This window comes from Sturnus vulgaris, chromosome 3, assembly GCF_052056855.1.
Source record: "Sturnus vulgaris isolate bStuVul1 chromosome 3, bStuVul1.hap1, whole genome shotgun sequence".
NCBI classification, from domain to species: Eukaryota; Metazoa; Chordata; class Aves; order Passeriformes; family Sturnidae; genus Sturnus; species Sturnus vulgaris.
This window is the reverse complement of record NC_142245.1, coordinates 94,664,485-94,679,100: the sequence shown is the minus strand read 5'-3', so window position 1 is coordinate 94,679,100 and position 14,616 is coordinate 94,664,485. Positions and strand designations below refer to the sequence as shown.

General features: G+C 37.9%; 1 protein-coding gene across 4 annotated transcripts in view; it reads left to right on the top strand.

The window, feature by feature from the left end:
• The window catches only part of ARHGEF10 (Rho guanine nucleotide exchange factor 10), a 109,686-nt gene extending 101,043 nt beyond the window's left edge, over positions 1-8,643 (top strand). For all 4 annotated transcript variants that reach the window (XM_088162301.1, XM_088162303.1, XM_014869528.2 and 1 more), the window contains 2 exons: positions 2,739-2,861; positions 4,785-8,643. In XM_088162301.1, the coding sequence (XP_088018427.1) occupies positions 2,739-2,861; positions 4,785-5,299 (638 nt within the window). In that variant the 3' untranslated portion in view covers positions 5,300-8,643. The remainder of the gene's footprint in view (positions 1-2,738; positions 2,862-4,784) is intronic.
• Positions 8,644-14,616: the final 5,973 nt, after the last annotated feature.

The window sequence follows — 14,616 nt, the reverse complement described above, 5'->3', positions numbered from 1 at the left end:
AGTGTCATCTAAAAGTTGCTATTTAAAGATGAATAATTTATTGGTTTTGGAACATGTTTATAATTTCCCCCTCTTAACTTGTTAATTTGTCTGCTTATTGCATTATACATTCTGGAGATTTGGATTGACTATTTCTCTCTGAAATGGAAATATATCAAAACAAAAAGTCAGAAAATAACAAAGATAAATATGATTTCAAACCTTGGCTAGCAGATAAATTAATCTTTGAAGTTAGTTTTTTTTATCTATATATATACACGTATATATTTTTTTATTGTTTTATGTTATTTCAAAGTATCTTCTCAGACGCAGATGTTTCCTGCTTTTCCAAGATTTCACAGCAAGCAATTTTTGTTTTGCCCTCACTGTAGCTGTTTAATGCTTTAGCTTGTGCTCAGTGTTTAAGATTCTAAGTTGCTGGCTGATAGTTTGCTGGTTTTACCTGTGGGAACAGTAAAGCATATTTGCCAGGTAAAAATTATTGTCTAAAAGTTGCTTCAGGTTTGGAGTATGAAATAATAAATTTTAATGTTATATTTTAAATAACCAAAAAGCATTAAAGTTCAATTGTTTAAAAATAGGAGTGTCTTGCTTCTTCAGGGTATTGAGAGGCAACAGTGCAGCTTTTGATAATATTAAAAGTTTAAAAATTGCACTCAAGTATTTCTGTGATTTGTAAAACAAGCTCTAAGTTAAGCTAACATTAGCTTGAACTTGCTGTGGTACAAGTCGTAGGAGAGGACTCACATGTTGTAAATAACTTGAGCAAGCCTGAGCAGTAAAACACAGAATTCAAATACTGATTTTTGAAAACTCCAGAACACAGAGGTGTTTGGGCATTACTCTTGGGACTTTTGTGCTGAAGAAGTGCCTTTGTGTGCTTTGTTTTGGAAACTAAATTAATCCCATTAATATCTCAAAAAAGCCAAAACAAAAAAAAAAAACTCTCTAACACCAAACCCAACTAAACAACAAACCCATTGAAAGGGCAAACTTCAAAAGATTTGTAATTTGTGTACAACATAGACCATCCTTTCTTATTTACCTGAGGAGGGATGATGAACCTATCAGCATAAAGACCTATAGTCCATGGAACTCAACGTAGGAGTCTTTGAAGGTCTGCACAAGTAGATGGGGCTTTTTAAACTTCCTTGTCCTTGTTACACCTGACCAGGATGACCTAATCATTGTGCCTTTAGGGTGTTTTAGGATGTGCTTTTAGGTAGATAGACCTTGGATTCCAGATCTGACCCTATGTGAACTTCTTAAAACACATCATTGCGTGGTTAATATTTTGGTTTTGTAAAGTCCTGTGAGGAAAGACTTGGACTGTGGTCTGCCTCCTGTTTTCCAGTCAAGTGCTTTGGGCAATTGTCAAGCTGCTCCTTCCCTGCTTTCCCAATGAGTCTGTAATTCATATATTCTTAGATGTAAATTAGCTCAGCTTCGAAGGACAAGACAGAAAATGCATTGCTTTGTGAAACACCACAATTAAGATCCTTCTCCAAAGTGTTGAACATGAGGATTCACTCAAGTGAAATCAAACGTAGAATTCAAATTCTTGGCCTACTAATGAAGTGATTCACAACTTGAGAGCTATGATGCTGGAATGACTGCTCTCTTACATGTAGAGTTAATAATAAATCCAAGAATGTATATTTTGAACCTGAAACTCCTAGAGCTTTGAGCAGAGTTTAAATGCTCCTCCCCATAAACTTGGGCAAAAGTTTGGGCAGATCATGGTTTCCATTTCTGAAACTTGTTAAGGCCATTTTGAAAATCCATCTAAACTGAATCAAACACATTTTTAGTAAGCATTGCAAGCAAAAATAACTTCGTTTTCATTAGAAAAATTGCATTCCTGTAAATATTGTAGAAAAGCAGAGAATCATACAGTAATTTTGATTGGAACTTACTCTGGAGGCTGTCTTGTTCATCCTTCATGAAGAAGACCTGATTGGACCTGGTTGTTCAAGGTTTTGTCCAGCCAAATTTTTAATACTTTTGGATAGGATGGAGATCCCACCACCTCTCTGAGCAACCCATTGCAGTTTTTGACCACCTTTATGGTGATGCAGATTTTCCCTGTGTAGAATACAATTTTTCCATGCTCTAAATTTGAGCATGTTGTCTTATCATATCAGTGTGCACATGTGGATAGAGTCTGACTGTCTTCTGCACATCCTTCCATCTTGGTAGGTGCAGACAGCACTTCCTTTAATATCTCCAGTCCTCTGATCATCTTGGTTGCTTTCCATTGGGCTTCTTCCAATATGCCAATGCCATTCTTGTATGCGGGGACCCAAACTTAGACAGGTGGATACAGCACTTCTGATAGAGTTTCACAGATCAAGAACTAGGAGAAAAAAGTTATTGTGAACAGGCTTGAGTCTTGAGTATAGAATGTTACTGAGTATTGTGAAATGAAATGCCTTTCAGTTTTGTTATTGGGAATATACAGTCATAGCCTATTCATGAAAGCATGTTTGTAGAGACAGTCTGTGTCTACCTTTAGATGCTGTGGTTCAGAGATTTGGAGCAGAATGTTTCAAAAGTTCAGTAATATTTAAATTGTCATATATGTAAAGTGTAATACCATAACCCAGGAAAATATTTACCTTTGTGATGCGTGCTTTGCTGAATTAAGATGGTACAGCTGATTGTGTTTACCTCAAGTTGCTTTGATCTTGGCAAAGGTCATGACTGTTCAGTAATGGAGCACTTGCTAAACTCCACAGGGCAGCAGCGTGTCTCTGTGACCAGCCTCCTGGTGTGCCATGGCTTACTGCTGGTTGGAACAAACTTGGGTATAATAGTAGCCTTACCAGTGCCACGCTTGCAGGGGATTCCCAAAGTAACTGGTGAGTGAAATTTCTCAAACAGTACTGAAGATACCACTTCTCTTCTGCCAGTAACTTATATGAACCTGCCAAAATATAAATATTGTTTAGATAAAAGTTAGAGCTTTGTGATGAAATTATACTTGTTCTTTCCAAGCTTTACAGTATTATCCAGATACTTGTCTAGTTTTGTCTCACTTACTTGAGAGGGGATGACTGTTCTTTTTTAAGAGATAGGCATTAATCCTGTCGGGTTACAGCCAAATATCTGGGGATGAGAAGAGAATGCAAACAGTCTTTTTTCCAGGTTTAGGGGAAATAGGTGCATTAGGTGTTTTAGAAACACAGATACTGAAAAATGAGCATGTTGTCTAACTGGTTTCTGAATAAATTGGTTGTGTTCCCTTTTCCCCTAAACTGGAGATTTGGAATATATGAGAGTATATATTTCATTCTTTTTAACAGTGGTCAAGGTTTTTGCATTCTGGAGAGTTGTATTTATGAGTTACTTTCATATTATCCCATTTGAAATACAGGCACACAAATGCTGCTGTATCACTATACAAATGCTTAAGCTACTAGCAGAAGCAAGGTTTTAAAACTGTTCAAGAGGGGCTTTTCCCCAGTGTTTTGGATTCAGAATTCTGTTCAAGCTTCTGTAGTGCAGAGGGAAGCTAGCAGATTTTATGAGCAAGCTGTTTGCAGCTTCCTCCAGGGGAAAAAAAAAAAAGCTTATGTAACTTCACAAAATGAAAATGAAATCCTCTGTGTTCAGCAAAATACGCAGCAATAATCTGGTATGACACAGGATAAATGCTTTGTAAAAATCTGGAACGTATCTTAGGTGAAAATAAATACAATTATAAGAATATGCATAGTTGCAGAATCAAAAAATCTCTCATTCTTCCATTTTCTGGTTTTATTATTTTGGTTTATGTCATATATTCTTGCATTTATCTGTGATCAAAATTTGTTAGATTTCACAGATCTAGCAACATTACATTTAGAGATCTGTTTTTATAGTGTTTGATAACTCTTATTTTGAGTTTAAAAACTGTGGCTTTCCCCATTATGTTTCCAATAGCGATTATTCGTCTTTATATGATTGTACTTCCTTTGAAAGCAGAATGTGTTTTCTTATAATGTGAAATGCATTTGGGAGTTAGGGATGGATGTAATGATTTCTAAGGTTTGTGAGATTTTCCCCTTGCTAACCTAGCTCTTTTCCATATTGTAGCTTATTTGGTCAAATTTTTTTTTCCTCCCTTTTTTTCCACTAAAAGGCAGATCTGTTGATACTCTTACAGCTTCTCAATTTGGCTATGTGCAATTTGTTTTCCATACATACTAATGATTTTCACTGTGTAAATCTTCCTTGTACCAATATCCCACTGATTAAATAATTAAAAAAAAATTAAAAATGATTGTTCAGTCAATTCCTTATGAATCTGTAATAGTAACTAGGAAACCAGAAGGATGAGTTTTAGTTCCTGTTGTACAGTGTGTATGGGTCTGTTGCAATGAAAAAGATGCTATTCTGGAGAGGTACAGAAGTAGAACAGGATTGATTTGGGGTACAGAAAATATGTGGGGATTACTGGAGAAAACTCAGTGTTACATTTATGTTGATGCCAGCTAAAAAGTCAGCAGTATTTCTGTGCTCATGCTGTAGTGAGAACAGAGCACAAAAATACATCATCTAAAGTTCATATGCCATATTTCAGCTGATTTATTAGTCCTAAAACTAATGTTCTACTTGTGGTAGAACATTATTTCTGTACTTTTTTTTCTGTAAATAGCGTCCACACAAGGCAAAAGATTGGATGCATATAATAGGGCTTCAAGAGTTATGCTATTCTGAGCAAATTTCATGAACTAATTATGGTGGAACACTGTGGCCTGAGAAATGATGTCCTTTAATTGTGTCTTTTCTTTTGGCTCCAGGAAGAGGAATGGTGTCATACCATGCACACAATAGCCCAGTCAAGTTTCTTGTAACAGCTACATCTATAAACAAAAAGAACAGAAACAAATTGAGGAACAGCCTCCCTCCTGGCTCAGAACCTAAGGACGATGACCAAAAGAACATTCTGCACAGTGAAAGACCAGGCTCTTCCCTTGGTAACACCCAGGACACTGCAGTTTGGCTGGGGGATTCAGTAGGGTCCATTGCACAAAGAAGTGACTTGTCATCATCTTCTGGATCCCTTACTTTGTCTCATGGATCAAGTTCCCTAGAACACAGACCAGAGGACAGTAACATTTATGAGCTTTTGAAGGATCAAAACATCTCGTTTAAAAGTAAAAGACAGAAATCTAAGAAAATGAAAGCAAGTTCAGTATTAGTAATTTCTGGTGGCCAAGGACACAGAAGAGTGAACAAGAAGACCAAGCAGCAGCGACAAGATGAACTAGTATCTTCAGTGATGGTCTGGCAAATCCCACTATTAAATGTCTAACTGAACTAAATCCAAGATTGTTTCTGCTATTAAAAATAGTGTGATTTCCTTTTGTGGCTAATGCCAGCTTAGGACCCAAGCAGATAGACTTCATACACCTGGGAGCAATTTCAGTAGGCTTGGATCACAGGATTAAGGGTGCAAGACAGTCTTCACATACTTAGAATATTCTTCAGTGTTGGAGTATTGAAAAATGTTTAGCTCTTGGTGCTGTCTTTGATATTTAGAAAAAAGGAACTGTTAGGGACTTTTAAATGATTTTAGAATATCTTACCTTATTTATACTCACATTTATAAATATCTTAATTATGTTCTATAGCACTTAGGGAAGGCGAGGAAGACGTGCCATGTTTCATGCTGGTTTCTGGTTACATAAATCAGTTGTTCCTACTTTTTCCAAAGTGACATATTGCATGGAACAGTAGATTTTAACAAATTAGCAAATATTTTTAAATAAGTAGTCTAATGTGAGCTAATATTAATTTAGCAAAAATTACAATAGTTTAAAACTTCATTCCACAAACCAGAGTTTGGTTGGAACAAAACTGGCTAAATTAATTAATCAGTATTTGTTTATTTCAACATAGAACATAGATTTTTAAAAATACTAATTTCTAATGCTCAGTATTATTAGCAATGTTGCAGTACAAAAAGCACATTAATTTTCTTGGTAGGTGCAATGCCTATGCGACTTGTTGCAAGGATGACTTCAGGCAAATAGAAAATATAGATACAGGACAGCTGTACATTGTAGGGCTGCTTAACACATCCTCCCTCTGCAACTCAAAATCAAAGCTAAACATGGATTGTAACATTTTTAAGGAGGCATGCACATCCAGTAAATTAATAATGAAGTTATTAATTAAGTAATTAATTGGGAAGATAGATGCTAATATAGGAGTATCTATAGGAAGGCCAAATAATCACTGTAAGTTGAAAAATAGCTGAGTTGTGCTGTGTCCCCAGGAAAGCATCTATCAAATAATGTCACAGTGCAACAGCAGAGACATGGTCATACCTGAGTGGTGAACACTTCTTTTCACCCAGTTTCAGCAAAGCACAGTCCTGTAAATGGGTATTGGGAAAGTGGGTTGGCAGCTTCATTCCCTCAGATGGGCAAGTTGTTGCTTTGGTACTGTTAAAAAGATGAATTCTAAGTAGGTACCTAATCAACATTTTATTCATGGATTGATGTATTTCCAAAGGAAACTGAATTTAGGATTCATACTGAGATTGCCTGTTGCACCAATCTCTGCACGTGTGAAATACAAGACAAAGGCTTCTGCTCATAAAGACATTGCCAGAAATGGTGATGAGACACATCCTTCAGTCAAAATCTGGTTAATGCAGGTAACTTGTTGAATAGTCGCTGGGAACATTCTTTTCCCTCATCAGTAGACTGAAATACAGAAATTAGAATTATTAAGTTTCAGTTTTGTTTAGAACTCTAATACTGTTCATCAGTTCAGTAAAATGCCATTTAAGTATATCTGAAGTAGAACGTTTTTCAGATGACTGGAATTTCATTGACTGGAATCAAATAAAACTTCTGGCTACTTTGGTACCATTATCCCAGTAAGAGGTGATTTGCCCTGAAATTGTTTCTGCTAATTCTAATTCAAAGCATTGATTCCACTTTGTTTTGTTTCAATCTGCCTAGTTTAAATAACTATCAACCATAACGGCTGTGTTTCCCAGCATGTGCCATTTCAAGACAAACAGTACTAGAGACTGAGGCATTTTGTTGGCTGCAGTAGTAGGGTTGGGGTTTTTTAAATGTTGCTGAAATTTCTTTTCTTAATTTTGAAGCAGATTTGTGTACATCTAAAATTTTCAGTCTTGTCTGCTTTAAAAAGCAAACCTCTATTAAGGTAACCCCAAAATGGGTGTGTAAGTTTGACAGAGCACTGGACTAACATCGGGTCTTCCCTGATGCCTGACACCAGTGACTGGGACAGAGGAAATTCTGGTGAAGGCAGTCTTTGCTTGCTAAGTGGCACCAAAATAAGCATTTCAAAATCAGATATGCATCCTGATTTCAGAGGTTTTGCCCACATTCTCCACTGAGAATAATAGCATGGATTTCAGTGAGTCACAAAGGATACTTGTTGCAGATGGGATTGTAGGCTTAGGATCTTCATTACTGTTTTCTGCTTTTATTCAATGTCTTTTGCTGTGTGTCTTGCAACTTCAGTTGGGTTTTGTCAGTGTTGGCATAGGCTTAGTGTTGGCTTGTGTCCTGGTAGGGGGAAAAAAAAAAAAGAAAAAAGCAGACTGCCTCTAAGCCAGGCAGCTGGCAACATTTTCCCCAACTTTTCTTCTTCTCCCTGACCTACTGCCTTGAGCCTACTGGCTTGAGAGATCAAAGCCAGTTTCATTTTCTACACTCTTCTGTAGCTATGGCCCTGGGAGCTGCTCTTTGCCCACTGTGTGGAAATAGTATATTGTACAGTTTAATGTATGTATACTGAAAAACAAGTTTAAAGATTCTTCTGTGTATAAAGCATATATAATCTAGTATCCCTTGGCTACACTGCAGCAAAAAGACCACAGGTTTTATTTCCCATGCTCCTTGGGCATGGTATTCCACGTCCCTGCCTTCAGGACTGGAGAATCACATCGACTCCCTGATGGATCCTGATCACTAGGAGCAGGAAGTAGAGTCCACCACATGCTCAACTGGAAATCCATTCATGGTGTTATTACAGGATCTTCTACAGTAATTCTTGAGAGTTGTAGAGACATTTATCCTGTCAGCTGAAATGTGCTTTTCTTCGTTCTATCAATAGAATAGTAAAAACAAAGTCCAAATTCGCTCTTCTGAAAGAACATGGGAGTTTTGCCAGTGACTTCCATAAGAAAATGAGTCTCTCATTCGATTCCCCTACTTTGAAAATACTTATCTATTTATCTTACTAAGCTGTAAAGCAAAGAGAAGCTGTATGTTTGTCTTTAAAAATACATATTGTCACGAACTAGACTTTAGTCACTAACTGAGCACAAGGTGCAATGTTTCTTTTTGACATGCAACTTACTGATATTACCTAACTATGAAAACAGGCAGGAACCAAAGTTTCTCTTGCAGCTGGCAAATAGTCCTTATAGCTGTTGTAGACTGTGCTGCTCGGGGGTTGGATTTTGTTTTCTGATACTGCTTTTCTCGATTAATAGAAGTTATGAAAATAATAGGAAAAAAGGGGAGCAAATGTAACCACTACGATATAGTCTATGTATGTTTTCTAACACATAGTAGTGTCTTTTGTAACATGAGCCATAAAACTTGTGTATTTATGTCAAAGTATAAATGGAGAAAAACGTTGAATAAAAAATATGATAAAAATTAACTTCAGAAGAACATCTTGGGTTGTCATTTTTTTAACTAGGAGGCTAGAATTTGGGTCATTCATTAACAAATTATATATATATTAATGGACTCATGCAAGAGAAAACAGGATATATGGTTAGGATGACAAAGATTAATTTCTTTTTAGTTTTATATTTCTACAACTTAAACGCCACCAAATACAGTTTCTGAAAATTATGCAGTCATTTATTATAAGGTTTGATTATTGTATCAATGGACCCAAATAGTGTCTAAGCAGTAGAATTTCTACTATGCTATGTGGAGTAAGCATCATCACTTGGGCAGCATGCATGCTGCATAAAAATGAGAAGCATTAATTTTGGAAATGAGTATTGCCGAGCAAAGGCTTTAAGAGAGGAAATTAATTTTCAGTTGCTAACAGGCAATTCTTTCTAATTAATCTTCCCTAAAGGATACATACATAATCCCATGATTGTGTTTAAATACAGAGACTTGTATTTATCAGACTCAGCAATAGCCTTTTTGAGTGTACCTGTGCTAGTATAAACAAATAAGAAGAGTTACTGAGAATTCTTTGGTTGCTAGGAAAGCCTGCCTTTTTGGTCCTGGCCATATACCACATCTCTTTAATACATGGTTCTGAAAAACATTGAATCATATGAGTGCAGGATACCTGTGTGCACCAGGAGACAGATTCTGTCCACATGGGAATTTACAGTTCATTATTTATAGTGCCAATCTCAGGGATTATTTATGGTGACAATCTGAGGACTTTGAAAGAGGCCTGATTATTGGGAAGGGTTTCCTGAACTGTGGTTCAGTGCTTAAACTCCACTGTTCCTCTCTCTTCTGTCCTATTTAATTTTCTACCTGCATATAGACAAATTGGTTTTTGTAAAAATGCATTTGCAGGTGAGAAGTATCAGTCATTTGAAAGGTACGGCTGTAATGGAGGGTTCTGCATGAGTTAATCTGTATTGCAGTGAGTGATACCATGGAGCTGATAACAGTATTTTTAGTTTGCTTTACATAGCTTCATAGTAATAATACTTCACATAATAATAGTCCTGTTAAGAAGGCAGATTAGTATCTGTAGCTAGGAAGAAAATAAGTTTAAAAGCATTTGCCTGACTTGAAGCTATATGATGAGTCTGTAAAAGCATAGAGATTAAAGCCATTGCTGCTCTTCTAAGCCCATGATTAGTCCTTTAAACAATCTCCTCCTTGCAGGTGTCCCGTACATATGGTGGTGGAAAATGTCTGTGAGTAAGCTGGCCAGGACTAGGGCAGCAACTGGAGCACTGAGCTGTGATCACAGGTAGTAGTTGGCTGGCTGGGGTTGAGCCTGGTCTGGGCTGCTCCCTGCACATCATTGGCAAAGCCACTTACCTGATATATTTTAGGGACTGATTAACTACGTGGATGTAAATTGTGTCGTGCCATTTGCAGAATAGGCTTTCTGCCTCTAGTTTGATACTGATGCAGCCTTGCATGTATCCATACAACCTTCTTCCTGTGGGATGCTTGCCTAACAGTCTGGCACTTGGGACCAGTCAGGAGATACTACTAGCATAGACTTGACACGTATCATACAGGTACCAAGCTGGTATAAAGAGTTCCACTGTTAATCTGTGATCATCAGCTGCCTGCACCATGCCACAGCTCAAACTTCTGGTCTACTTTCTATACCTTTCAAGCTTTAGGGGCTTTTTAGCTGTATGTAGAATCTACATCCAGTTTCCTCACAAATGCAGCATGCACAGCGCCAAATCTATCTGCTATTCGAGAAATCTAGCTTGAGATTTTTCAGAATTAGTTGCTGCTGCCCTGTAATTCTGCTTATTTGATCAATAGCATTTTCTTTAAAGACATCCCCAGCTACCAAACTGCCAGAAACACTTTTTTCCTCCTAAAACAAAGAGTTAACAAAGAAACGCTGAAACAGCTTCATATGAAAGGATCTGAAAGTGGAGATTTACTGTGTGACTCAATCTGAAATGCAACAATGCCGATATATGACCAAAAGTGCTTCAAGTGCTTTGGCCAAGCTCCATAAACCACACTATAAAGTAGTTAGTCTTTCACAGCATGACCTTCAAAGGTGTTCAAAGGGATTTTTTTCCTCCAGCAAAACAGGCCTTGACAGCAGAACTGCAAGTTCTACTGTTGTAGATATTGTTATACACCAATGATAATCACAGTTATCATTAGTGTGTGTCCCAACCTACAAGATGAGCTGGAACACCTAGGATTAAAATGACACACCTTGGGGGAGATTAGATCATTGTGAGAATTTACTTGAAATACAATTTCAGGAGTATTTTGACATCAAAAGGTTCAGCTGAGCCTCCAGCAGAGTTTTCTAAAGCACTGAAGTACCTGATTTCCACTGAAACCTGTGTATCTTAAATGCCCAAATGCAGATAACGAGTATGGTTTTAAATTCAAAAAAACTTAGCTGCAGAGTTATAGAAGTTTCATTTTTCCTTTCTCTTATTCTACATTGGAGAGAAACTCTGTGGGTTTCAACTTGAGCATCAGGATCACCTTTAATGTGGGTACAAAAACTGCATTCGTTCATGCCGTCCAAATCAAATTGTTTAAATTGTTTCTTGTGGATTTTTCTGGTTTGTTCTATCTGTGTGCATTTCAAGTTGTGGAACATGCCTGCCAGACTGCACTAACTAAATGCTTTTTAGTGTTCTCTTTCTAAGGAGATTTTTTTGTCTGTAGAGTTGGGTAGCACAGACTGTGTGCATTAATGAGGAGGATTACCCCCAAGATTTGTTAAGAGCAACCACTCTTCTGCAGTGCTGCTGAGAGCAGCCTGTGATGCTTTTAATCCTGGTCACAAGCAACTGACACCATCAGTTAACTTAAGCTGCATCTGCACTGCTGAACTCCAGAGCACTTCAGAGGCTACAGACACACACCTTGAGGTGTGGATCAAGTGGGATCCGTGTGCCAGTCCTTTCCTTGCCTTTCAGGGGAGCAAAGCTGGTTATAGCTTACACCAATTCATGATAATATTCCATATGGCATCTGGGGAGAAATGTGCAGATAATGAGATATTTTGCTCACAGGCCATAGACATAGCCACATGTAGATGAGACAGGCAGTGGGAACAATCTGTGGCTCATTATGGCTGGGAAGAAATGACTGGATAAATTCAGCAATGTAAAGAGCAAGGGTAGGCTTTCATTTTCTGTTTTCACAAATTCTTTTGGGTTTTATTTTTAACAAATTAGGGGATGATGTGCACATTTTCTCAATTATTCATCTAAGTAAATGCTGTGTATTTCAATCTTATCAGATGCTTTCAACCTCATTAAAAGCTGCTCCACCTATTCAGAACACTCTTTTGGGTGGCAGAAGTCTGTGGTAATAAGATCCTTTTTCTTATGCTGGTTGCTTTTTCTGAAATTAAAAACAATATTGATTTATCTCTGGTGCACAGAAGTATACAAACCAACACTGAAGAAATCTTTATGATGTGTTTTTCCTTACAACTGCAAGGCTCTATCTGCTAGAAGCTGATAACCCTCATGGTTGCCCTGAAAGAGCATGGCCCTGATAAACTCTGATCAGATGTGCTCTGGATCAGGATGCTGTTTGGTGACCCTATCATGAGAAAGGCATTCAGCACTATTGCCTGTTTCTGCCCTGGAGACATTGCAGTATTATGCACTCTAGAAAGAATATTTTGTTTTGCCTGATGTGGATTCAACAGAAAAAGTGTGTGAGACAAAAAAACCTCCCCACTACTATTTCTTCATTTGGATTTTTTTATCTTTTTAACCAGAGAAACACTTGATAAAATTATTTTGTTCCAAACTGTATTTCCTTTTTATTACTGAGCACCACTGCTAGTACATGAGAGACACAGAGGATGGGCTGCGTGTCCAGAAGGAAGTCTGCTGTATATGACTGGGCAGGGGCCACCTGAGGTTTCTGGAACAGAGCACAGCAAATGCTTCCCTTCCTGCCTCCACTCAGCACTCTGCTGTTGTTGCCCCAGGCTAAGTGGCCCTTGCAGAACACAGGATCTCAGCAAGTCCTGATGGCCAGTAGCAGCATTACAATAATCTATCAGTCTCCTTGAATATTTGTCGCATCAGCTGGGCTACAGAAATGCATGTCAAGCACCAAACTAGGTATCATGTAAACTCTGTGATACCTGGTTTCTTTAGGACAAGGTCTTTTCTACACTGGGACAATGATTCATCTCATGTAATTCAGGCATTTAAAAATTGTCTACAGCTGCACCAGTCTGACTTTACAGCTAATGGAGAAAAATGAGAAATACGAAAGGATGATTCACCTCATCCTAAGATAAGATGTCAAAGATAGGTGAGAAAAATTGCCCTTCAGACATAGTTACTCCTGTACATTAATTACAAATGGAGCCTTGGGAACTCAGGTTAAGTAGGGAAATCAAGCAACTAAAACTGAGCTGATTTCTACAATGGGTATTCCCCCTATGAGAAACTGTGATGCTAATTGATGAGCAGCCTTATTCTCCATGGCAAATGTCCTGGCCTATGATCCATAGAGCAGCAATATTTTGCAAAAGTTTGAGGTTTATATTTGTTTGGATAATGGATTTAATAACAAAGGGGCATGGGGAACTGTAAAGAAACTTGGTGGGAAGAACATAGACTGAGTTACAAAGTTAGGGAATTGCTGCTCAAAGCTGAACTTTCATAAAGCTGAATTGAAGTCATTTTACTTGATCTGCTTCTGGCAATGTTCAGTGAGGGCAAAGGATGAAGTCTGCAACAGCCAAGTGCTACTTGACTTCTCAGGCTAGGATCTCCATGGGAATTGGATTTTGTATAGGTCTTCTGCTGGCTCCAGCCACAGAGTATGGCCAATAAAAACACAATGTGCTACTTCCTACCCACCACTGTTTTTCAAATTATCTCCACAAACTATAACTCAGATCTGTGTACTGGAATTATACTAGAATGTGATGGGGCAATTAAACCTGAAGAGAAGCTAAGAAAATCTAATAGGGGTTAAAATTGTCATGTATTCAGAAAGCATAACTCAGAATGATGTCATATAATCTCAGATACTATACTGCTGCCACAGTCACATAACTCTCACCAGTATGAATAGAAGTCAGGCACCTTAAGAAGAGACAATACTCCACAGAGAAACAGAACAGCTGAGATTTTAAAAGTGAAAATAATCTCCCATAGCTGTATCAGTAGTTTAATTTTAGTTTCATTTGAATTTTTAGAGTATTTAAAGTAACATGAGGTAACAAGCAAGAATGTTAATTCCTTGTATCAGAAAGAGGAGTTATTTCTGGCAGCTTTTAAAGGATGTATCACATGTAAATTTCTTCCAGGTAGCCAGGAATAAAACCACATATAAAACTTACATTCTAATCTTGTAATGGACCGTGACAAATTTGCAGTTATGCTAAAGCCACAAGTTGTGGTTACTATATCTTCTAAGACCTGAGTGACACTTTATGATTGTTGCTTATCTATTTTATAGCCCCCAGAAGAGTACTGCCTCTCTCACTCGAGATGAGATGTGATGTCTGCTTGAGCACCAGCCTTCTGGTTAAGGGCTGCTCTGAAGTCACTGCACTACATGCGTAGAGCCAAGGGTTTCAAGTGGTTACAGTTACCCAGTACTGCATGCAAGCACTTTAGTTTATTAAGTGCTAAATCAACACGTAAGAGTTTTTAGCACAACTGGTGTCAAAAAGCAGAAACAATGGGACAAAAGGAAAGAGAAGACACCCAACCACGCTTAGCCATCACAACCATGATGCTGGAAGAACATGCAGATGCAATGGCCATGGTGCCAGCACAGAAGCAATTAATTGTCAGGTTATTTTGAGACAGGAGACGGTAGTAGCTTTTCAAGTCTGCTCAGGAGTGTCTCCCAAGGCCAAGAGCCACTCACTGGGCACTGCTGGGGAACCAGTCTGACAGGACCTTGGATTCAGTGGAGAGGGAAAAAGAGAGAACCT